Source organism: Nyctereutes procyonoides, unplaced genomic scaffold, assembly GCF_905146905.1.
Source record: "Nyctereutes procyonoides isolate TBG_1078 unplaced genomic scaffold, NYPRO_anot_genome, whole genome shotgun sequence".
NCBI lineage: Eukaryota > Metazoa > Chordata > Mammalia > Carnivora > Canidae > Nyctereutes > Nyctereutes procyonoides.
The window spans coordinates 19,956,042-19,981,651 of NW_026575035.1; the positions used below are offsets into that span (position 1 = coordinate 19,956,042).

Consider the following 25,610-nt stretch of genomic DNA (forward strand, 5'->3'; position numbering starts at 1 on the left):
GAAGGGCACCCCTAGTTCCTCTGAAGGGCCCCAGGGCTTCTTACTAATTGATCAGAAAGAAGCCAGCATGATACACGTCCTGCTCAGGTTCCTTCTTACCTGCCGCCAGGTTGCTGGGTGGTGCTAGCAGGTCAGAGGAGCTGGAAGTTCCGGCCTGACCTCCCTCGCTGGGCAGTGCAGGTGATTTGTGCTTCCCCTGGGGGCAGAAGTGCTAATTGGCAAATATCTGGAGATAACAGACTGTCTCACCTGCCCGTTGACTTTCTGCTCAGCAAAAGATAATAACTCAAGTTGATAGTTGTTGCTGTTGGATGTTACCAGTCTGTTTGTGCAAACTGACCATCAGTTTCTTTGAATAGAAGTTTCAAGTTGTTGAGTTTTTAAGATTCTGTACAAGAGCGCGCCTATTATAAACCAAACAGCACCTCTTTCAAGAGTGTTTTTCATCTCTCTTTTTTTTTTCTCCAGTATTTCATCCCCTGACCTATGAAGGAGGCGTAGACCTTAACAGGTACCTGTATGTCTAGAAGGAGTTTCTACTTGAGTCACGAAATATCTTTTTGTCTAAACGATTAATGCAGCTCTTTGATCATATTAAGGTGTGGAAATTTTACAATGAATCATATTTTGCTTCCCCCGTAAAGGAAGGAAGATATCCTTCCCCCCTCGGTAAGGTACCGAGCCTCTGAAAATTCTCTAAAGATGTGTGGTGAGGCTTAGACAGTCCTGGCATGTAGTCAGTCTCTATTACTCTTTGAGGGTTAAATCTGTCTCCTGTTAATTTAAGTTATTTGACATTTATGCTTTCAAAGAACTTGAACCTCGTGGTTCACTGCATTATTTGTGTTCTGTCCTAAAGCATCGAGGACCCTGATGAGAAAGTAGCCATGCTGACCCAAATCTTGGAGTTTGGCCAGACGCCGAAACAACTCTTCGTGACGCCACATCCACGACGGATCACCCCAAAGTTTAAAAATTTCTCCCAAACCTATAGTCATAATGCTCCCATGGCAGATTCTCCAGGTGAGTTCTGTAAAGAGAATAAATGTGAGCACCCTTTGTTTCTCTTTTCTGATTGAGATGTTCCTGAAGATTCCGAAGGCCAGGGGAAACCTGAACTGTCGTGTGGCAGACAGAGGTTGCGTGCGGGCGTCCTGCTGCAGTTCTCCTGAAAAACAGCTCCGACAAGCCTGTTTTTGTTGTTGTTTCATTTGTGTTTAACAGCTGATTTTAAGGAAAACAAGTTCCTTTTACTTCCCGGTGGTATTACTCATTTTACATGAGACTTGGCAGTGCTTTGTTGTTGTTGTGGCTCGGGTTCTCCTTCGTTTGTCGGGTTCTCCGAGGCAGCGTTGGCTGCTCAGCCCGTCACTTTCACACCCGGCTGCTGGCCCTGCTGGCCCGCCTGGCTCTCCCACAAAGGACTTCCTTCCTCTGTCCCTAATTCTCCTCCTCCTTCCCCACAGATCTCGAATTCAGGGTGCTTTGTCGTCTTTGATTCTTTTTTCCTACTCAGTCGTTGGAACAGACACACAGTCCCCCCCAGTGTGTGCGGGGTGCTAAAATGGACGTGACCTCGTGTCACATCTAGTATGTGGAGGAGGAGGAGAGGCTACTCACCTTCTCCCAGCTTCCCTGTCGGACATTTCACCAAGCACAGCCTCAAGCCCGCAGGCTCCCAGGGGGCCCGCACTCTGTGTAGGGGGGGGGGGGTCACGTGAGTGCTCAGCCCCTGCAGGCGTATCTGCTCTGGGGCCGGGGGCGCCGGGCGTGGAGGGCTGCTGGCGGCGGGGACCCAGGGCTAGCCAGCAGGCCTCTGAGAGATAATGCCCCCGGGCTTAAGTCAGAGAGACCATGGGATGATCTTGTGACGCCTCTCAAAGCCGGGCCCGCTTAGTCACCAGGCTCATCCCACTGTCCTGTGATTGCACCGGAGGGTGATTGTTCCAGGCCTTCGTGGCACGGGAGGGCCGGCGTCACCTGTCCAGGCCCGGGCGCCAGGCCGCTTTCTCCCCCATCAGCACCAAAGTGAACCCGCAGCCTTTTTGGGGAACAAACCGGCTTCTGCAGCGATTCCTGACAAGGAAATAGTTACTCAGCCTCGTACTTCCTGAAGTTCCTAAGTCAGCGGCCGAGCGACACGTTGGCCAACACTGCTAAGAGTGTAAAAGGACCGGTATATTTCAAAGAAAACTTTGTCGTCTTTCTCCAAAGGATTTTTTTTTTCCTTTCTTAGATTACACATTTTTTCACTTCCCTTGACAAACAGGGAGCTGTGCAGCAGGCCCGTTCCGAGTAGTTCGGTCTCGGGGCGGTGCCTCCTTGGTCGTTTGGCTTGAACGGGACGTCGCGGGCGGTGCTGCTTGTCTGCCGCGGTGATAAGTGAGGTGCCTCACTCAGCCACAGCTCACTGTAGTCTCTCCAGGTGAGGAGTCCTTTGAAGACCTGACGGAAGAAAGCAAAACCCTGGCCTGGAATAACATCGCCAAGCTGCAGTTACACGACCAGTATAAGATCCACAAAGAGTAAGAACGTCCCCGTGCTGTCCGTGCAGAACCCGGGCCCTTGGCCTGCAGAGACGCTGTTGTCTGTGGAGTCCAGGGGGTGGGAGTCCCTCTCAGCGTTACTTTGATTCGTCTTGAGAGTTCTTATCCCCCTGAAACATCTATAGTGATCAGCCACCTGAGGTCAATGTGGCAAGGGAAGGTTTGGCACAAAATGGATTTCTGGGGACGCCTGGGTGGCCCAGTCTGCCTCCGGCTCAGGTCATGATCCCAGGGTGCCGGGATCGAGCCCCATGTTGGCTCCCTGCATGGAGCCTGCTTGTCCCTCTCTCTCTGCCGCTCTTTCTGCTTGTTCTCTCTTTCTCTCTGTCAAATAAGTAAATAAAATCTTTAAAAAGAAATAGATTTATGTCAGCCTTCCATGCTGTCATTTCTACCCCCTGGTCTTTCTAGGGCTTTCTAGATCAAAGGGCTAAGTTCCCAGGAGTTTTAAAAATAATACCTATACTTTCAAAAAAAGGACTTCCTGTCAGACCCGGAGGGGTTATGAGGGTTCAGACTTCTGCCATTACAGATATTTACACATTTTGACAGAAAGGCTTGAGAAACACTGGCCCTCCCCTCAGCCACATCCTGTTACAGATGAGAAAACCCAGGCTCAGAGACGAGCCCATTGGCCTGCACCTTGGCCGTAGACATCGTGTCTGACATGTTGGTATCACAGACACCATTTGTTGTGGATGGGACTGAAGGTCCCAGTCTGCTTCAGATCGATGGCTCCAGATCAGAGCACAACCTCCTGCAAAGATATACATAGTTCCACCTTATTGATGATAACAGTGGCTTTCCTTTCCTCAACTTCTCTAAGTGACACATAGAAAGAGGCCTTATTGTCCAAGGCAGTGAAGACATGAATGAACCTGTAAGAGGAAATGGTTGAACCAGACAGTGGTATCATTACCGTACAGATTCTCTGGTAAATTCGATTCAGAAGTCAAGCAAGTGAAGTGCTTGTAAAGAAGACTTTCAGTAATTTCGGGGATAGTCACATAAGGTGGAATCGAAAAAGAAGCACATTTCCCGGCATCAGGAACGTATTCAACTTTGAATCAGGCAGCTAGGAAAGCTGAGACCGGGAGTGGTTTCTAGCCACGGGTATTGCCAAAACTAAATTCAAATTGGTAGTGGGGGTGTAATGTGAGGGGTGGGGGGGGCAGATCCAGCAGACAAGCTCTGACAGAAGAAAATACAGAAACCTGGTAAAATGAAATCGAGGACTTGAAAGAGACTAGCGTCCCAGCACCCGGTGGTTGGTGACTTCTAACACTCTGTCTTTCAACAGGGCAGTTACTGGGATAGCGGTCTCTTGCAACGGGTCCTCTGTCTTTACAACCTCACAAGGTATGTCTTCCTGCCTGAAAAGTGGCTTACTGGAACCGTGCAGTATCCAGGTTTCTTAGCTCTCGGTCAAGGATTTGCGCTGGAATGTGCTGCCTCCACGTAAAGTGAATTTTGAGCAGTTCGTGGCATTTAACATAACATGTCTTTGCAGTTTGCCAAAACAATCATGAAAATGCCTTTCTGTTTCTGGAAATTTAAGGGACAGGGCAGAAGGAGCTTATTTCCCATCTTCTTGCTCAGCGGGGGCTTTTGCCGTTGCCGCAGGACCCTTGCACATTCGCCACGGCTCTGCCTGAGCCAAGAACAGGCCTGACAGTGGAGGGTCGGTCCAGCGCAGGATGCCCCAGGGCGTGGTGTGCTGGAGCGCCTGCAAGTGTGCGTTCGTTCGCTGTTAAGGTTTTCCCTTTTGTCAGTTGGTACATACTTCAGGGTGTGTGTTCTAGAATTTCCCTGGAAAACTTACTCCCACGTTGTTAATGTCCTTATACGTTATCAAATTCTTGGCCATCCTGCTTCTGTTTTTTAAGACAGCTTGTTCTGGCAGAGTTAGTAGCTGGCTGCCTGCAGGGTACTTGTTCCTTAGCCTTTCTTTATCATACGGAATTATGTTTTTCATTGATTAAGCTTGGCAGTGGTGCTCTGCAACTAAACGCTTCCAGAGCAATCAGTCACCACACTCAGGTTCTGTAATGGCTTATGACCTGTAGCACGTCATTCCTCTCTCTCTCTCAAGTGCAATCCCAGGATGCGTAAAGCAGAATGTTCCCCAAAGCGTAGGTGATGATTCTGCTGTGGCCAGAGGAAGCGACCATGCAGGACACGACTGGGCCCCGTTGGGGTCACACGGCGATGCCGTCTGCGTTTCCCCAGGATCCTGCCCGCACAGAGTGCCAGCCTCGTAACACGAGACCACAGGCCTCTGGAAAGCTTCATCTTTAAGCAGAGCCTGCGTTCTTAGCCGGATTTGCCTGATGTGCTTCATCCAGTCCTTCAGTCTGTTGTACTTGGATGACCTTGTAAACCACGAGTCTGGGGAGCGTCCAGGCCGTAAGGCCCTGAGGCTCATTAAGCACGATTATCACTTCTTTGTACATTTACCAAATAAAGGGGAAAGCGGGTCCTTTTTTTTTTTTTTAAGTCAAGAGCTTTTTTTTTTTCCTGTTTGTTTCTTCTGTTAATAACTCGTATTCTTGATTTATACATATCCTGATGGTCACCCCGAAGGGACCCGTGTTGCTCACACCCGGGGTGTACACCTCGCTGCCTGGGCACCTGGGTGCCCCTCAGCTGGGAGCCTGGCTCTTCGGCAGCCTTTGTCGGGGTCGCCTCTAGCACGGGGAGGGAGTCTGTTGGGGAGAACAGCATCCTTGCCCGTGGGGCTACACGCAGCCCGGAGGGCGGGCTTCGGTTCCCTGAGGCTGCCCCAGGGTAATAAGCTGCTGCTGACCTTGAGGCGAATGCTCGGAACTGCGGGATCAAAGGCAGGTCGGTCGGGAGAGTCTCAGGAAGGCCCCACAGGGCCAAGTTCAGGGAATGCTGTGCTCACTCTTTGGACTTTGCTTCCAAGCTGATGCTGGAAATGTTTTCCACTTTATGAAGTCTCAGGACTTGGTATGTCGGTGTTGAGAAAATTAGGTCAAAACGTTAGATTTGGGGATCCCCGGGTGGCTCAGCAGTTTAGCGCCCGCCTTCAGCCCTGGGCCTGATCCTGGAGTCCCGGGATCGAGTCCCACATCAGGCTCCCACGTGGAGCCTGCTTCTCCCTCTGCCTGTGTCTCTGCCTTTCTCTCTCTCACTCTGTTTCTCTCTGCGTCTCTCAGGTATAAATAAGTAAAATCTTTAAAAAAAAAAAAAAAGAAACGTTAAATTTTACTATACAGAAGAAATTGTTTAAGGCTCACTCTGACCTTTTAGCTGTCATGTTGTATGTTTACAAGTTGGGCAATGTGTTACTTGCTTCAAATAGGGGATGTTTGGAGCTCAGTGTCATTTTTGCAAGTCTCGATTTTCAAGAGATTATTCTGCTACACTTTTTAAAGCTTCTGTTAGGAGAGGAAACTTTAATCCCTACTTTATTATTATTTAGGAAATCTGGTTCCTCCAGAAATGCTAATTCTCTACAGGGGCATCACACCATAATTAGGCCATCTGTTAAAAAACAAAACAAAACAAAACATATTGCTATAATTTTTGTGGTCTTTATAAAATTGCTACTTTATTCTTCTCGAACTCTTAGCTTCTGTCCGTGACGAGGCCCGCTCCACATTCAGTCCTGCTGAAATGTGAGCAGGGTGCTGGTCCTGCACTGGGGATGCAACAGTGTCCTTGTCATGGGCTGACAGGTCCCCAGAGGGGGCCCCACCTGCCACCCCCACTGCCTGCTGGTCTCTGGCTGGCGTTTGACCTCTGGAAGGGTCAGGAAATCTTTCTCATACGTTTCCCTTCTCATTGTTAAATCAGATTCCACCTTGAAGATGTTCTCTAAGGAATCCAAAATGCTACAAAGAAGCATATCATTTTCAAATATGGTGAGTTCACTTTAATTTTAAACCAGTGGTATGATGGAAGTTCATGCAGCAGTTTGTGTTATACGCACCTATACTGGCATTTCGTTTCTCCCCAAGCAATTGGGTTTATTCCCATGGGGTGTCTACAGAATGCCTCAGTGAGATTACTTCTCAATTCAATTAAAATTTTTTCAGGGTGCCTTTTTCTCATAATACCGTGATTTGGTTTGTAGTCTGGAAAACTAGAAGTGCCACCCAGTAGACTTCTCCATAGTAAATCTTTCCTTTTCTGGAACTGGCAAACTAAACATGTCTGTGTCTTTTAAATAATGTATGCATTTCTGAGTTGGTAGGACACCAAATACTTGAAAACCAATTCTTCTGAAAAAAAAGAAAAATGCATCTTACTGTTAATGTAAACCACCCAAAAGGTTTTGAAGTTCCCTACAGATTTTTGGAAGTTCTCCCTACCTGTGCAAGTCTGTAGTCCAGAGACGTCTTAAGGATAATACGCAGCCCACCCTCCCCTCACGATTTACCCAGGCTAGGAGCTCCTCCAGCCCAGCGCCCTGAGGGCCACCAGGGCCCCTAAAAATCCTCAGGCTAGATCCACATGCACTGGACACGCTTTGACTTTCTTTCTTACGTTTGGGAGGAAACTAAGCATCTGGAATTAGCCAATGGAAAAAAAAAGTTCCAAACGTGAGGAGGACAAAAGTAAATAGAATTTGAGCATGAATTTTGGGGGCAGCTTACAAGTTAGTTTTACCGTGTTAGGGATTTACTAATTATTGTAAATAATTAATGCTGAACCATTTGCATTTCAGGCTTTATCATCTTGTTTACTTTTGCCAGGAGATGCCACTGTCATAAGTTCTTCATGGGATAATAACGTGTATGTATCTGGGCTCCCGGTGTAATTCCTCACTCGGCCTAGCGATCTCTGGGGACGAAAAGCAGGAAGGACAGGTCTTCTGCTGGTGGCACAGGTCTTCTACTGTGTTGTTTCCAAAAAGGAACAAATATTAGCTAAAAATAGTACTGGTGGCTTTTACTATGATTATTGAACCTAATAATTTCTCCAGCAGGACTCTCTCACTCTGTGGTTTAAACTGAGGTAAAAACACAAATGAGCCAGACCTGGAGACTTCTAGTTTTAAGTTCAGATATTGAGTATTTTGGTTCAGTAAGATGAGAACAAGTAATTTGTAATTCTAGCGAGTCTCAGTAAGATTAGAATTAAACAACATAATATGTGTTTAAGAGTCTCAGAATGAAGCTGGAATGCTTTTTTTTTTTTTTCTTGGAATGCTTTTTAATAGTTCTCATTATCTTTTATGTCAGCTATTTTTATTCTATAGCATTTGCAAGACGCCAGGACACGTTAATGGGACACGATGATGCCGTTAGTAAGATCTGTTGGCATGACAACCGACTGTATTCTGCATCATGGGACTCCACAGTGAAGGTCTGTATATATTTTCTAACTTAAAGTGTTTGGGTAAGGGACGCCTGGGTGGCCCATTGGTTGAGCGTCTGCCTTTGGCTCAGGTCGTGATCCTGGGGTACCGGGATTGAATCCCACATCAGGTTCCCTGTGAGGAGCCTGCATCTCCCTCTGCCTATGTCTCTGCCTCTCTCTGTGTGTCTCTTGTGAATAAATAAATAGAATATTTTTAAAATGTTTGGTTAATACAAGTATTATAAACCATTGTCTACCTGTTGTTAATGTGCTCAGTCACTTCACTATTTTTCACAAAGTGTGTAAGTGACATAGAAAGATGCTGAATGTTGTTACCTGTGTTTTTTTAACCTGTGTACTTTTCAACGGGAAGTCTTCATGATTTTTTTGTGCCATGTGTGCTCAACCGGGGGGTTGGAACGATGTGGAATTCACAAGACAGAGTTAACAGAGAAATACAGTTGACCGTTGAACTCCACAGGTTTGAACTACACAGGTCCCCTTATAAGTGGATTTTTGTCGATAAATCTGTACAGTACTGTAAATTCACTTTATGATTTGCTTAACATTTTATTTGCTCTAGCTTTATTGTAAGGCTACAGTCTATGATACGTGCAGCACGAACTATGTTAGCTGTTCATGTTACTGGTAAGACTTCCAGTCAGCAGTAGGCTATTAGCAGTTAAGCTTTGCGGGAGTCAGAGTTATAAGTAGATTTCACCTGCATGGGGTGGGGTGTCGCCCCCCACCCCCAACCACCCCAGCCTTGTTCAAGGGCCAGCTGTAGACAGTAGCAGCCCATCTGATCTCACACAGTTAGGACTAACAGTTAACCAGTTAATTAGAAAATGTCAAGTTAAAGTGGGGAATCATGGAAAGAGGACACATTTTATTTCAAGTTAGCACAGGCGGACACACATTCATTCACCGTTCTGTTGATGCGGGGCCATCCTCAGCCCCTTCTTTGGAACCCTCCACAACTGTCTGGCAAACACCCCACAGTATTCATCATATTCAGTTTCCAGTTTGCATTTATGTAAAAAGAAAGCAAGAACCTAAAACTGTTAGAATTCCTTCAAGAGTTTTTCAGGATTTCCCCCCATTCTTATAAATTCCCTTGCCTACACCAAATTCTATTAATTTTTTTTTGGTGACTTGCCTTTTTGGGTCTTCTCAAAACATTAACAGACACACTACAACGCGCTTGCACTCAGGTTTCCTTAGTCCGCATATAAATCACAGCCACGAGTGCAAAGGGTAGAAACAGACACAGGCACCAGCACTCGGGAGTGCCTGTGGCCGGAATAAAAGCCTGGGCACTGCAGGAGAGGAGCCAGAAGCATTTCTCATGTAAAGTGAGAAACAGCGATATTTTCTTGGCAAGTACATTAACTGGAAGTTGGTCAGTCAAGCATTTTTCTCGAATGTGTTAGAAATGCTTTTCGTGCTCAACAAATACCTTCTGCAATATATTCCACCTTAGGTGTGGTCTGGTGTTCCTGCGGAAATGACATGCACCAGGAGACAGCGGTTTGACATGCTGGCCGAGCTGGAACACGACGTCAGTGTGAGTGCCAGCAACAGCGCTGCTCCCCGCTGAGCCTGAGGCCAGAGGAGGGGGCAGGGCTTGGTTTTAGCTGTGTGTCCATTTTTCTCTCTCATTTTATTATGCTTATTGGAAGAGAGCCTGGACTCTTTGGGTTTCCAAGTCTGCTTTGTCTTTTTTTTCCTCCAGTTTGCTGGTTCCCAACAACTAGCTATGGTCCCATCAGATTTCCGAGACATTGAATATTTGGACACCCTCAAACTATTTGGGGCAACACAGTGTGCCTCCTCGGCTTTCGTGTTTTCTGACACAGAAGGTGGAAGGGGCCGTCTGTTCTAGCATGACGCCCTCCGACAGGCGAAGACACGGACCTGATGTTGGGGTGGCCCAGGGAAGTGCACCTGAGCCAGGGCAGGACTGAAGCTAGCGCTTCCCGGCCCCATAGCGTCACTTGTTCCGTCCCCTCCAGTCCCCCTGGGTCCCACTGCTGCATCTCCCACTAGAGCTGACAATACTGCCTTTGCTCTGAGGTGGTGAATTGATGCCTGATTTTCATGGTCGACAGTTGAGCTGAGGTTGAGAAATCTTTACATAGTATTAACTCCGGGTGGGCCTGGAAACATAACCCTGCGAGACCCCGGCTTCTCCCAAATCCCTCAGGTAACCATGGGCCAGCTGTGCTTCAGACCGTTTGGCACCGTGTACGATGTGTAATTCATGGAGGTATCATTCTGAAACTCAATTTTAGGCTATTTTGAGACAGCAAATCGGGCACCCGGGTGGCTCAGTCGGCTAACCATCTGACTCTTGGTGTCGGGCTCAGGTCGTGATCTTGTGAATCACGGGATCGAGCCCAGAGTTGGGCTCCACACTCAGTGGGGAGTCTGCTTGAAAATTGTCTCCCTCTGCCACTCCTCCCACTCACTCTCGCATGTGCTCTCAAAATAAATCATAAATCTTAAAAAAAAAAAAATTCCATTTACCCTACGAGTATTTCATTTTATTCACTAGCATATGAAGAATTTAATTTTTAAATAATTCAGTAAGCAATGGTGAAGGCCATCTGCATGAGCCACGTCAGCACACCGTACGGCGGAGCAGAACCTTGCTCGGCCAGCCAGGGGAACAGCTCATGACCGTAACTCTGAGCGGACTACTCTGTTTTCTTCCTTAGGTAGATACAATTAGTTTAAACGCTGCGAGTACACTGTTGGTTTCAGGCACCAAAGAAGGCACGGTGAATATTTGGGACCTCACCACGGCCACCATGTTGCACCAGATCCCGTGTCACTCGGGGACCGTGTGTGATACTGCGTTTAGCCCAGGTAGTATTATCCTTTGTAATACAGATGATAACTGGGGGAATCGGAATGATTTTAAATAAGAAGAACGTAAAGAGAAAAACAGTGCTGATAAAAGTGTTGCCTGGATGTCAGGCTGCGTCCCGGCCCCATAGCGTATACTCGGGCCATCGGCACCTACAGGAAAGCTGTAGCGGAAATGGTTCTTAGTTCGTCAGCTCCCCAGAGAAACTAATGTATAAGATGCAAACGCACTCACACCCAAGGGTCAGCAGCCCGGTGTCTTAGAAGCATTTCAAGGGGAGGAGAATCATCTGGCAAGTACAGGTAGCTCAAGGAGAAGGAAAGTGAACATTATGCCAGAGGTAAAATGTCAGAATCCTTCACAACACACTTCTGAAGCCGTGTCTCCTTGTGTCGCAGACAGTCGCCACGTCCTCAGCACAGGGGAAGACGGCTGTCTAAACGTCATAGATGTGCAGACAGGAATGCTCATCTCCTCTATGACTTCAGACGAGCCCCAGAGGTAATATATTTTTTGAGTTACTAGTGTGTGAAAACATTTACAGACAAGTTCGTGATCATGTCATTTGGGTTTGCTCTGGCCAGGGTGAGAGCGAGCCCCTCCGTCATGACGAATGATCAGACGATGCTCTCTGCACCTTTCTTGCAGATGCTTTATCTGGGATGGAAATTCTGTTTTATCTGGAAGTCAGTCTGGTGAACTGCTTGTTTGGGACCTCCTCGGAGGAAAAATCAGTGAGAGAATCCAGGGCCACACAGGTGAGCAGTTATGCAGTTGACTTGACCTTTCTTCCTAAAATGCTGAACTCAGACCTACTTTTCCCATCAGGAAACATACTCTTCCCAGGCAGAAAACACACCGTTCCTCCCCGTGCCGTAGCTGTTCCCCTCCAGCACCTTGGTTGGCCAGGCCAGCTGCATCTCTTGGGTCCTTGGGGACTGAGATTTAGGTTAACAGACATTTGACTCCGAAAAGGAAGTTTGTACATTAAGTTCCACGTGGAGAACTCAAAACCATAGTATAAGCTGTAATCCTGGTTTTAAAAATATATGCACATAGTTTTTAAAGAAACCCCAAAACCACACAAAAATAATAATGTGAACAATCTCCCGCACCCCCACCCCCGGTCTCCTCCTCGAAGGACAGGTTCCAGTTTGTATCCTGGGAGGTGTGCCCTCATTATTGAGAGGGCACATTGTAGGCATATCGATTATTCTGTTCTTTTGGGTTTTTTCCACTCTATTTGCTTACACCTGCATGGTTGCCTCTTGACCTTCTGGAAGATTTATGGTTTTTAATTCTTCTAGTGTCTCTGGTTATAAGCATCTATTTACCTTTCACTGTGACCAGTAACCACCACCTTCATTCCTTTCCCTCTATCACCCAGTTATGTGGTTATTTCTTAACATTTATATTAAGTGATCTGTTTAGGTCATTCTCAACTTACTGGCTTTAAACATTTGACTCCTTCCAGTAGAAATGGAATGAGCAAATTTACACCGGTTCCCTACCTTCTCCTCTCACCCATCCTGACTACTGCTAGGAATATCTATTTGCAACCCATTATTTTAGCTTTACATTTAAGTGTCTCCTTATTCCCCAAAAGTTATTTTTAATTTATACACCAATTACAAGATGAGAAGACAACATAGTACTTAAGAGTATATCTTGGGGGCCCCCGGTCAACTTACCACCTAACCACAAGGTCTCTTTCTTTTAGGTGCTGTGACATGTATATGGATGAACGAACAGTGTAGCAGCGTCATCACGGGAGGGGAAGACAGACAAATTATGTTCTGGAAATTGCAGTATTAAGTGCCTTTTCCTCTCTTGAATGTTAAGTCGAACTCTATTTATTTTTAAACCAAACTTTCAAATGAACTGGTGAATGTGCAATGATAGTAATTAGAAGTTTTACCACATGAGATATTTGTGGTTTTAAACTTCCTAAATCATGGCGACTTCACTGAAGGCCACTAGTTGCCATCCTTCCAAGGCAAGGATATGGCAGTGTTAGGGAGAATACATTACATGTGTGAGGCCAATAACCATCCCAGGATACTGATGGGCAGAAGGCAGGTTTGGGTGGCTAAGTAGCCGGGAGATACTAAATAAACTGATATGAGAAAACTTTCAGAAAATACAATTTTGAATTTTCCAAGAAAACTTGCAGTATTCTCTCCTACTTCTGAGTCGCTCTGTCTTCCTGACCCATAGAATTGCTGCCCATTGGGGTTTTGGAAACCTGTGTTTTTCATGAATGGTTACTTTGTATAACCTACTGACCTCAGATTCTAAGAACCTGGGGAAAGATCAGCAATTCTTTTAACAGTATATTTACTGTGTATAGAACGGTTTATTTCAATATAGCTATTAAATGCTCACCTTTTTCTACATTAAAAATATTTTTCTGTAATGAAAGCTGTTTTCATTTTCTTATTTAAATATTTTATTGCCAAGACTAGTACCTTTTAAGAACTGCAAGTATTGACCCTTGAAAACTGTACTGAGTAATGTGTCCCTCACTTTTACATTTCTGGAACTATACACAGACCCAAATCCAGTTAACAAGGCAGGTAAACCCGGAAGCATTGTTCAGCTCGCTTTTCTAAATTTCAACAAGGGTAAGCTCTAAAACAACTCTACTGACTTCCCTTTCTACTATGACAATGTTTTTAAAGACTATAGAAGTTTTATTTTGTAGGCTGTATGACATGGGGGAAAACTTGAGTCAGGGTACCAGTTTTCAAAGTTGGTTTTAAGTATCATTAAACATGACTTGGTGTCAATTGTTGCAGGGAGCAGCACCGGCGGCCTCCGTGAGTTCTGCTGCACAGCCTGAAGTGTGCAGGCCGCAGTGTACCGGTCGCAGGTAGAAACATTCTTCATGACACCCCCGCCCTCTCAGCACAGAGGCACAGAGGGCTTTCCTCAGGGATTCTGGGTGTCAGCTGCTCTGGGAAACCACTCCCACGGGCCCAAGGTGGGAACTTCACATGCCTGTTTTCTAAGTCCTGTGCAAGTTTGGTGAAAGGCACAGAAAGTTTCCAAGTGACACAGTAACAGACTAAAAGTCAACTTTATTTATATGTATTTAATTAAAATGGAATAGACATAAACCAAAAAGAAAAAAATCAGGATAAAGTGTCATTGCCATTTTGTTTGTAGGGAGGGGTCAGGAAATGGAACAGATTACCTGGGAAACATCCTAAGACGATCTCAAAGAGGGTAGGTTACAGAATTTAAGAGTAAATGACAAAATTAGGTATTATTCCACTTAACCTACAAGTGAATAAAGGAAGTCAAAATAGTTATCCTATTTGGTACAAGAATTTTTACATTTAATACATAGTGACTCATTTCTCAGAAACTAAAATACCGGTAACTTTTAGAAGAAAGAAATTTCCATTACACAATGACTAGAAAAATCTCAAATGCAACTAAGCAGCTATGCTATATAGCTCAGTATGTATCATTTCATTGTTCTGGGCTAGTGTACATTTCAGTTTAACATAGAACTGCATTTTGGGTTTTAGAAAGGCAGCAATAGTTCTATTTTGGCTTTTATTCTAGATGCTTAACACAGTTAAGGCGACAGTTCAAGCATATTAAGTGAAGGTAGTTACAATTTAATGATGACCAACACAATCTCTTACAACCTACATACACTGTATAATGCTTACATGGAATGAAACCAGTGTACTCGGTGTTTTACACACGCGCGCACACGCACACCCACAGAACTAAAAAAGCATCAAAAGCAGTCATTCTACATGTACTATGGCAACACATTAAGAACGCAATTATACCACAGAACTAAAGTAATATGAACAGCACTACTTGATATGTAAGATAAAGGTGATTGGTTCTAACACAGAGCCCAGACTGTATCAGTCACTCTAATCATAATGGCTTATAAAAGCATCAGGTTTCCAGTAGAGAAACTACTCTAGGAAAATCAGTAAATCTGTCCAAAGTTTCACATCTGTAAAACCAGGATAAGGCTACAACAATCTTGAAGTGTGAACAAGATATCCAATCAAAACAGTGAGATTCCCAGCCATAATGTAAGATAGAAAGGTCTTCATCATGCCGCCGCATATGCGCTCTGGCTCCTGGAAAGCTTCATGTGCATAATATAAAGTTAAGTTGCCCAAGAAGTAAACTGGAGAAGTTCGGTGAAGTTTCCATTGTGCCATGACTTTTAAACCTCAGGAATGGTGTGATCCATCAGGCTCTTCATAATGCTTGGTGCCATCCTACAAGAGAGTCACTTTATGAAAGTGAGGTTTGGGTTTCTTTTTTCAGAAAGGCTATGCTAATCCAGGAAAACTCCCATTCAAACTTAGCACTCGTGAGCATCAAGTGGGATCGTGGAAAGGGAAAGTCTCTTTAATGAGTTCAGATCTAGGAGTCTCAGGGAATCTAGTTGTTTGCCATCTAGTATGAATGACTCCTGAACCTTGGCTAGAAAAGTTAGATAAATTAAAGCTCATGACAAGGGATCCCTGGGTGGCGCAGCGGTTTAGCGCCTGCCTTTGGCCCAGGGCGCGATCCTGGAGACCCGGGATCGAATACCACATCGGGCTCCCGGTGCGTGGAGCCTGCTTCTCCCTCTGCCTATGTCTCTGCCTCTCTCTCTCTCTCTCTGTGACTATCATAAATAAATAAAAATTAAAAATATATATATATTAAAAAAATAAATAAAAAAAAATAAAGCTCATGACGAAAAACAAGGAAAATGACAACACTGTTATGAACTGGGAGGGGGGAACCTAGCACTGGTTTAAGAGAACTTGAGAACAATGAGTCCTGACTATAACACTTCCCTTTTTTTTTCTACCAAGGAACTGAAAAATTTTATTAAGGTATTATGTTTTATTTCCACAGGCCAGACAGATTCTGAAAGGACGACCTAGGTTGGCTTGGCAAAAGCAGCTCTGATAGAAGCCAGGATTTTAAAAGTTCTAGGGGAGGTAGCAACACTTGCTGCCTCTCTCTCCTTTCCCCTTACTCAGCTGCCTAATCCTCATTTCTGAGGACCATCGTAGCACCACACTCCACACCCCTACAAGCCTCTACCTGTCTCCTCAGATGCTCTCAGAACAAAAACCATTACTCCTGACATCCCATAGGCAGGAATTCTCCATCATGAGCCACCACAGTAGATTTCTATTGAGCAGAGAAGCTGTAGGCAGAGTGCAACCACAGTCCATTTTACTGAAAGCTGAGATGAAAGGCTGCCCAATTGTGCTCATCTTACCTCTTTTCTACTAGAAAATGTCAAAACTTCGGAAGTGTGTGGTGAACTTTATTCAGTACTTGGGAAGTTGTGAGGGATCATCCTTACCTACCAATTTCTATGATTTTTCTAGATATAAATACCACGTCACGCCTAAGGTAAAAGAACCAAAGACTTGGGACTTAATATAAGCACTGTACTTTCTTGTAACTCACAGGACCAGAAGCATCAAATTGAAGTACTGTCTACTTACTTACCGTTTAATAATATGTTCAAAGATAAAAGCAGGCATGATTGTAATAGTAACTACAGTCTCAGATGTTGACAGTATGTCTGCAATTTGAGAGTCCTGTTGAAAATACATAATGAAAATTAATACTAAGGATTTCATAAATATGAAACTGTTCTTGGTAAAAATATGTATGTCCTCTTTTATGTTTTGCTAAGATCTCTAAAATCTGACTCTTATTTATAATTTTTTCCAGTTTCCCTTACCAAGTTTAATTCTATAGTATCACAATTGTATAGATGGTAACAAAATTACTAAGTAAGCTGAGTAAATATTTTAGCTAAAAAATCATCTTTTCATTACTTAAGAGGAAATAATTTTCCTTACATACACTATCCTATCCCCCCAGTTAATAGTGCATCCTTAACCAAGTTTATGAAATGAATAGATCTTAATGAAAACATTTACACCTTAAAATAGTCACACATAGGAATCTGTACAGGGAAACAAAGGTACTAGTATAAACAGAAACTATGACTCATTTCCTACTATTCCTGGGTTGAAAAAGCTCAGCAATCATCCTTTCAGAAGGTCATCAAAATCTCCAATGCCCACATCTCCACAGAATTCTAGTTCAAGGGACTGCTGAGATCAAAGAGTCAAGCCCTCTGCTCTAGGAATGTTAATTCCAAATGACCCAGGCAATTTCCTTTGACCTGAGAGCACAGCCCAAGCCCCGCGTGCCACATCACCCATCTCCCCCCACGGAGTTTCTATTTATTTTGAAGGTCAACATGAAAACACAACCTCAACAGACAAACGGAAAAAGACATCTGCTAAAATAAAACTGCAGGGGTAAGACAAAAATTCTGTTCCTTACCTTCAGCCCAATGACATTCTGCCCATTGACTTCACAGATGTTATGTTCTGTGAGAAGACCATTTCTGGCTGCAGAACTATCTTTCACTATGGATGTTATCTTTCCATTTTTAAAGATAAAGCCAACATGTCCAGTACTATCCTTATGCATGGTAACTGTCCGTTCAAAGGGCCTATATACATAATGAGTAAAATTAAAAATTTAATTCTGCCTATTGGTCCAACTTATTCTTTGAAATCTTGCTTACTAAATACCTACCATGTGTGAGAAACTGTAAACAAGGTTAGATAAAACCTAAGTTTAAATGAGAAGAATAAAAATCCAAAAGCTAACTGTTAACAATGTGAGATAGGTCCACCCTAAACACTTGTTAGTAAGAGGCAAGAAAATAAACAGAGGCCCTTACTTCATGTGCTGTTTAGGTTATTAACTGACTGCTAAATAAAATATTCTATCTTGAGAACTAGAACATCATAACCACCTCAAAAGGCCAGATTTGGTTTCATGAACTCCTCCTATACCACTTGAGAGTTCTGCAGGCCCCCTGGCACTTATCCATCCTATGCTGGATATCTAAGCAAACTAGAAAGCATGGCCAGAGATGCCATACTGCTTACTTTTCCAACATTCATTTTCTATGATCTATAGAAACAGGAAAGTAACTTCTTGAAGATGATTTTCATAAACTTTGAAATAAGATGCATACAAAACCAGAATGCTTTATTAAAAAGAAAACTATGTAAGAAGAATCTGCAATACAACTGCCAATTGCCAGAGTATAAGGCTAATCAATAACATGAAATCTTCTGAAACAGAATATAATACCCACAGAATCTTCAGAAGCCCAAGAAAATGGAAAACTAGTCTTGAATTTCCATCTGAACTGTCTAGTCAACTTACCTGTCACGAACAGTCATAGTAATCTTCTCCCCAAAAGCCTGTTTGAGCACCTTGTGAGCTTTATCAGAGCTCCAGCCTGCACAGTTTTCCCCATTGATCTGGAGTACTTGGTCCCCAAATCTCAGACCAACCAACGAGGCTGGAGAATTTGCCTGGACCAGCTGAACAAATATACCCTAGGAAATAATAAAATAACAGTCATTTACCACTGTTAGAATATGGTTTAAATAAAAACACTGGAAAATTAGGAATCAACTGTTCATGTTAGAAATCTGCCCTACTTAAAAAAAAAAAAAAACTACATAAATAAAACTGAAAATTTATCAAGGCAGTGACCCCAAGAAATAAGGCAAAAATGTGAGATCTCACTAGTAATTTCTACCTCCAATCATGACCCACCACCACCCACCTGACCAACTTCAATCATCCTTTGTCTTGGAATAAAAAGTCTAAAGAAAATAAAGTAGGGGGGACACCTGGGTGGCTCAGTGGTTGAGTGTCTGTCTTTGGCCCAGGGCATGATTCTAGAGTCCCAGGATCTAGTCCCACATTAGGCTCGGGCATGGAGCCTGCTTCTCCCTCTGCCTGTGTCTCTGCCTCTGCCTGTGTCTCTGATGAATGAATAAATAAAATCTTAAAAAAAAAAAAAAAAGAAAAGAAAAGTAAGGTTTCCATAATATATCTAAGCTTCTATGAGTTTGGTAGAATACAAAATAGGTACTGGCAACAGGGTCTTTGTTTAAGGGAAAAGGAAGTCAACTGTTAGAAATTTTATGATTTCATTTACAGTTTAAAAAAATGATAGTTTAGTGTAAGGTCATAGCTCTCCTTACAGCTGAAGGGCTCCTTAACCCATTTGCTAAATTAAAAATAAATAATATTAGAGTTTATTTAATAGCCTAAAAAGGTGAGTACATTCAATACTACTCCCAATTCTTTTTTTTTTTTAAGATTTATTTTTATTTATTTATGATAGACACAGAGAGAGAGAGAGAGGCAGAGACACAGGCAGAGGGAGAAGCAGGCTCCATGCCAGGAGCCCGATGCGGGACTCGATCCCGGACTCCAGGATCACGCCCTGGGCCAAAAGCAGCGTGAAACCGCTGAGCCACCCGGGGATCCACTCCAATTCTTTCGTACAAGGAATCCCCTACGAAATACAGAAAACTCAAGTTTAGTCGACAAAGAACTAAACCTACATGGTATTTATATTTCTATAAACTCCCAATCTTAGATATTGAAAAAAATATAAGTAAGTATAGAAGAGTAAAGTTGGTAAAAAATGAAAGCATCTACAAAGTTGGACCCTTTCTATCCTCCTAGGCTGGGTCAGATACAACTTCTGTGTCTTACAGTTTGCTTTAGAGCAGTACTGAAAATTAGGCAGGACCCTGTAAGATGCTCAGAGCAATGAGTACTGGCCAAATGGAGAAATCTACTGCAGGGATAACTGCAATGGAGATAGGGGCCTATGAAGAGTGTCCTGTCTTTTAGGACAGAGGAAGAAGCAGAGAAGAAATCCTGACAGAAGGGGCAGCATATGGGACGCCTGGGTGGCTCAGTGGTTGAGCATCTGCCTTTGGCTCAGGTTGTGACCCCAGTTCTGGGATCGAGTACCGCACTGGGCTCCCTGCAAGGACCCTGCTTATCCCTCTATGTCTGCCCCTCTCTCTGTGTCTCTCAGGAATAAATAAACTCTTAAAAAAAGGGGGGGGGTAACATATACTATTTACTGAAAATGAAGGGAGAGCAGTAACATTAGGGCTTCCTGAAGAAGCATGCTGATGTGTCCTAAGTTATGCATGTGCAGAGCCATAGATGACCTCAGCTCTCTGGGCAGGCAGGTAAGGTCGGGCCTGCCTGCCAAGATCAGCCTCAGTCATTTACCAGTGTGACACTCATTATCACTTCCTGTGTGAAAAGGTTGGACACACTGAGCTAACAAGACTTAAGACTAATAAGGAATCTAAGACATAATGCCTGAAACCACAAATCGGGGTAAAGACTCAGCATATCCTTAACAATCCTAAATGCCTCCTCAGAGAGTAACCCTGGGAAATTACAAAGGTAAAGGAATGGCTGCCCTAATTAGAAAATCACTTTTGCTCAAAAAATGACCTATTAAATTCAAAATGAAGGATGGAAATAACAAGCGTGCAAACCCACTTCACAAGTTAAATGATCATTATTTAATTTAAAAATACATACATAAAGGCTACCAATTCTCACTGGTCAGTCTTTTTGTTTTAATTTTATTTATTCATGAGAGACACAGAGAGAGAGGCAGAGACATAGGTCGAGGGAGAAGCAGGCTCTCTGTGGGGAGCCCAATGCAGGACTTGATGCCAGGACTCCAGGATCACGCCCTGAGCCAAAGGCAGATAGATGCTCAACCACTGAGCCACCCAGGCGCCCCCCTCGTTCTCAGTTTCTTAAACATCACATATAATGCCCTTTTTGAATGCCATTTTATCTATACAACCAAGTTATAATATATAAAGACCAGTCATCTTTATTACAGAAAGAAGATCAAAAACAAAATCCATTTAAAGTAATAAATTATCAACTCTGACTCTTCAAAATAAGGCATCTCCAAGTGAAAAAATTTAACAATTTTAAAATGATCTTGATTATAAATCAAATATTACAATTAATTAAAACATTTCCACTGTAAATTTTTCTAATATTGATCACTTAGTATCTCATAAGCTATTGGACAAACTGAAATAGAATTAAAAATACTTACATTATCTATTGATTTAAGCCTGAGTCCAATTTTTCCATCTTGATCCTTACACAAAATGACTTCACGAATCCCTTGCTTAATTTCTGCTCTACGAATTCCAACATCGTTACCAGTTACAGGAGCTACCATATAGTTCATACTGGAAGGTCTTGCTACCAACTGCTGATAAAAACACAATATGTCAATACGTACAAACATTCTCCATGAAAAAAAAACCTAAAATGATAATTGACTTGAATATACTCAGTTGTGGTTTCCCAAAAAGTGATATGCATTCTGTTTCCTTCAAAAAAAGTTTTATGCAAAAATCACCCTAGTTTTTATTTACTAATTTTTTTTAAGATTTTATTTGAGAGAAACTGAATAGACTAAAAAGATAGTGAGGGAAGAGCTAATCAAAGTCTTCTTAGTTGGAATCTGTCAAAAAAAAAAAAACCCTCTGACCTACTTAATAACTGTAATGCTTGGAGCAGTAATAATAGGGAAAGAGGAACCTCAACTACATAATCCCCATGGATGGCAAATTTTTTGTTCAGAATTCATGGTAATTATGATAGCATATTCTAAAGCTGACAGTCTAACAGGAGTAACGTACGCAATTAGGCTAGAAATCAGAACACATAATGCCAGAATATATTAGTTGCGAGATTACAAAGATTTAAAAGAAAGGACTACAGCTACAAAAAACAAAGGAAAATCAGGAAATGGGATACAAACAGGAAAACTTAAGCAAATGAATTATTTAGTTTAGCTGGCATATAGAAAAAGGGTTGAGAAAGCTTTGGAATGGGTTTTACTTTTGGAAAAATCTTTATTTTTTCCAGCAAGTATTTTAAAGTACTTGACTTACTAGGTGTTCTTACTTATTATGACCATGTTATCTCTGTCCCTTTACCCTGTTGTAAGCAAGCAACCATTTCTGGCAAGGACTGTAATAACTTAGATCATCTTCCTGATTCTCCACAGAGTACGCACAGTAATCTAGAATAGAGAGAAAGAGAGAAAGAGAGAAAGAGAAAAAGAAAAAGAAAGAAAAAAGAAAACCAAATGATGACACCACTCCCACAACTATGATCCCAATCCCTTACCATGGTTTACAAGACCACAGAGCACCTGGTCCTCCCTATCCCTCCAATGCCATCTGCTGCCATGTCCTGCCTTGCTTCCTCTGCTCACCACACAACTCTTGTCTCTCAAGTCCACCTGGTTCATTTCTGCCTGAAAGCCTTCAGGTTCTGTCTATACTGTATAGAATGTTCTCCCACCTGATACTCACATGCCTTACTCCCTCATTTCAGTTCTCTGCTCATGTGTCAACCCCTCAGAGAGAACATATATGCTCACTATATGGAAATGGAGCCCTAACACTATTCACTTAACTCTCCTTCCATTTGTTTCATGTTATACACACCAGTTTATCAGTCTACAATGTGAGTTCCAGTACTGTGTGTGGCAGAGAGGGGGGCACTGCTGTGGTTTACTACTGCATCTACCACACCTGGCAGAGTGCCTGGAACATGTGGGTTCTTAAGCTACTGGCTCCTATCTCCAGCCATTTAAGGTGCCAGTGGGAGACAACACACTGAAAGGGGTTCTACCTTATCGGATACAACATATGCTTTGAATGAGCAACCAAATGCATGATGCAGTTTCTTCCAAGGCCCAAATAAAAGTCTGTAAACCAAGGTGTGGCCTGGGAATGGTTCCTCTCATTTTTATACCTAACCATGTACAAAACTTTTGCGTCCTGTCCCCACATCTTGAGCTCTACAGTGTGAAGGTCTTATTTATGAGGGAGGAATGCCTCCACTGGGGAATACAATATTTCCCCCTGAATAAGAAGGGTCATCACCTAACTGTTGTTTGGGATTTATATGCCACTCACACAAAGGCAAGAAGAGATTACTGAACTGGCTAGTGTGATTAGTTCTAGTTACCAAGAAGAAATTGGGTTGCTGCTAGATAATGGATTCTAGACTATGTGTGGAATCCAGGAGGTTCTTTGAGATGCCTTTTAGGTCTGCCATGTACAACAGTAAAATTAATAGAAAAACAGACTTCTGCTTGCAGTCATATGGAGCCAGGCTTACTCTCCTGCTATAAATAACTAAAAATTTTGGAAAAATAGGAAGCAACAATTTTTAAACACTGGGCAGTAAGCAGTGTAGGGCAGTAAACCCTGACAGAAAGGAAACACATGAAGTGAGCCCTTTCATCGCCTGGCTTTCTACCCAGACCACTATCTGGACTGGAACGCAGAAGTACAAATCTCAAGCAGAGCAATGTGTTCCTGTAAGTCAAGGAGACAAAAATCAGGAAGACTGAAGCAGCTAGTAAAACAGCCAGAACTTTCAGGGCTGATTCCCAAAGAGGAAGGAGCTACACAGAGAAAAAAAATCTCTAGAGATCTATCGCTTTGAACCCTCTGCTAAATGTTAATCTCGTATCTGTGAGGGTAAAGCTCCAGATGTCATGAGGAAGCTGAAAGCTGAGCCTTCCTGCATTATCAGACAGGGTTGGGAGACATCCAAGATCCTACCAGCAAAAGTGGTGTGCTCACTGAATACCCAAGGCCTTCAGCAAAGAACCAGAGGGGACACACAGCTGCAGTAATGAGGCTACAATAACCCTACAATAAAGGCTGCTTCATACCTACCCTAACAACATGTAAGATCAAGCCTCAGAAGGACCAAACTGATGCACATGTAGTTACATTGCTTGCCAGAACAAGTGCTGACACTCTTTAAAGAAGTACAACATAATTCAGCACCTAAAAATGTAAAAAAAATTCACAATGTCCTGTTCTGATTTAAAAAAAAAAAAAAAAAAAAAACAGGTGCCATGTGAACAAGCAGGAAAATGTAATCTATAATCAGGAGAGAAATCAGTTAATAGAAATTCGGAAATAACATCATAAAATTAGCAGACTGGATTTTATTTTATTTTTTTTAATTTTTATTTATTTATGATAGTCAGAGAGAGAGAGAGAGAGAGAGAGAGAGAGGCAGAGACACAGGCAGAGGGAGAAGCAGGCTCCATGCACCGGGAGCCCGATGTGGGATTCGATCCCGGGTCTCCAGGATCGCGCCCTGGGCCAAAGGCAGGCGCCAAACCGCTGTGCCACCCAGGGATCCCGCAGACTGGATTTTAAAATAGCTACTATAAATTTGTTCAGTACACTCAAGGACTTAAAACCACAAGGAACATCTAGCGAAGAAAAATACACACATGAAAAATTCACTAGATGGAAACAGTTAATAGAAACTCCCAGCAATAAAATAAAACAAAAATGAAAAGAAAAAACAAGATACTTAAAGGGGGTTGACACTTCAAAAATGGTTTAGGTCACCCCAGTATATACTAAGAAAAGACCAGCTCAAGGGCAATGGTGTAAAGAATGTGTAGCAGACAAAGGAAGTCATAATACTAACTACAGCCTCGTGATCAAATCACCAATATTTTGGATCCCAGTAGCTATGACTACGTTCTTTGATTATACCCATAAATTATATATATATATATATATATATATATATATATATATATATATATGACACATATATATATATGACACATACATATATATGACAACTTTTTGTTTCCCCCCTACCTCCTTTACCTTAATACACGACTTCTTTATAACAGTGAACTTTATAACTTCTGTCTTTAGGTCAAAAATACTCAGCTGGAAATGTGACTACTAAGGGCTAATTAATACTGCACAGTAACTGATATCACAGGCCACTGCCCAGAGATGGTTATGATAACTGGCACTGTTCCATTTTGGGGTTAAGGGTAGGAGGTACTTCGTTATATCAGAGATAGTAACTGGCTTGGTTTTGTACCCCCTGCATTAAAAATTACTTTTGTACTTCTAAAAGGTTGTAAGCAAACAAACAAGAATACCAGAGAAACCATGCGTGGGTAGCAAAGCTTAAAATGCTTACCACCGGGTCCCCCATAACAGAAGAAAGTAGGCTGAACCTCAATTTTACCAAGAATTGCATCTTTTAAAGGGCAACCCTGCAGTTATTGCTGTCATTTGAAGTTAAAAAGTATGTGGATGTATGTAGTCAAAGGAGTAGGTAGTGCTGAGTATTAAGCTACTATTTGTCAGCTCCAAACCCATGCTTCTAGACTCTACTTGGTAAGGGCAGAGCTTGAACTGTGCAAAATACATATTCCTCATTTCTGGTAAGCATCCACCACAGGAGGCTGGAAGAAGACAAGTGCCTTGTTTCTTTCTGTTTCCAGCTTCTATCCAACTGCATGAGCTGTGCCCTTAACCCCTAGTGGCAGCAGCTGATTCCATTCTCCAGCTTCTACTGCCCCTTTCAGCACCTGTCTCACTTGCAGCCCCTCAGAGGTATCAGTATTGACAGCAGTGGTCCCCTCCCACAAGCTTCTACATTCTGAAAACTCCAAACTCAAAACCCTTCCCTGTGTCACCCGTCCTAGAAGGAGCAGCAACTTTCTGCTATTACATCTTTCTTCAATGTCTGGTTTTTCAATTCTTTAACCTTTCTAATTTCTTAAATTATTTCTGTTGACATACCTACTGTCTACCAAATGGGCCTTGAATAATATTAACAAGTTTTCAATAAACAGTTAATTAATAAATGCCAGGTATATGTTAAGCACTGGGGTTATGGCAACGAGACAGATATGGACCCTGTCTTAATGACTTAACTACAATTATAGTAAGTACTATAAAGTGCTATGGCCTTACAGCAAGGACCTTAGTAAGAAGCTACAAAAAACATTACATTTAAAAGCCTGGAATTGGGAGGTCTTATAGAAAGCTTTAAACTTCAAAATGTTAAAAGATTATGACCAAAAAAAGATATGACAGACTTGTACTTCAGAA

The 25,610-nt window shown here is 42.8% G+C and overlaps 2 protein-coding genes across 9 annotated transcripts in view; one reads left to right on the forward strand and one right to left on the reverse strand.

The window, feature by feature from the left end:
* The window catches only part of NSMAF (neutral sphingomyelinase activation associated factor), a 57,104-nt gene extending 43,937 nt beyond the window's left edge, over window positions 1–13,167 (forward strand). For 3 of the 4 annotated variants that reach the window (XM_055318434.1, XM_055318433.1, XM_055318437.1), the window contains exons 20-31: window positions 469–511; window positions 860–1,023; window positions 2,417–2,525; window positions 3,847–3,905; window positions 6,366–6,433; window positions 7,240–7,307; window positions 7,757–7,880; window positions 9,358–9,441; window positions 10,595–10,745; window positions 11,145–11,247; window positions 11,395–11,504; window positions 12,467–13,167. In XM_055318434.1, the coding sequence (XP_055174409.1) occupies window positions 469–511; window positions 860–1,023; window positions 2,417–2,525; window positions 3,847–3,905; window positions 6,366–6,433; window positions 7,240–7,307; window positions 7,757–7,880; window positions 9,358–9,441; window positions 10,595–10,745; window positions 11,145–11,247; window positions 11,395–11,504; window positions 12,467–12,561 (1,178 nt within the window). In that variant the 3' untranslated portion in view covers window positions 12,562–13,167. The remainder of the gene's footprint in view (window positions 1–468; window positions 512–859; window positions 1,024–2,416; window positions 2,526–3,846; window positions 3,906–6,365; window positions 6,434–7,239; window positions 7,308–7,756; window positions 7,881–9,357; window positions 9,442–10,594; window positions 10,746–11,144; window positions 11,248–11,394; window positions 11,505–12,466) is intronic. The other variant, XM_055318435.1, reaches the window with a different exon arrangement.
* A 653-nt stretch (window positions 13,168–13,820) lies between these two features.
* SDCBP (syndecan binding protein) overlaps window positions 13,821–25,610 on the reverse strand; it is a 38,935-nt gene continuing 27,145 nt past the window's right edge. For 4 of the 5 annotated variants that reach the window (XM_055318443.1, XM_055318441.1, XM_055318440.1 and 1 more), the window contains 5 exons: window positions 20,744–20,905; window positions 17,998–18,173; window positions 17,098–17,269; window positions 16,246–16,337; window positions 13,821–15,005 (listed from right to left, as the gene is read on the reverse strand). In XM_055318443.1, the coding sequence (XP_055174418.1) occupies window positions 14,951–15,005; window positions 16,246–16,337; window positions 17,098–17,269; window positions 17,998–18,173; window positions 20,744–20,905 (657 nt within the window). In that variant the 3' untranslated portion in view covers window positions 13,821–14,950. The remainder of the gene's footprint in view (window positions 15,006–16,245; window positions 16,338–17,097; window positions 17,270–17,997; window positions 18,174–20,743; window positions 20,906–25,610) is intronic. The other variant, XM_055318442.1, reaches the window with a different exon arrangement.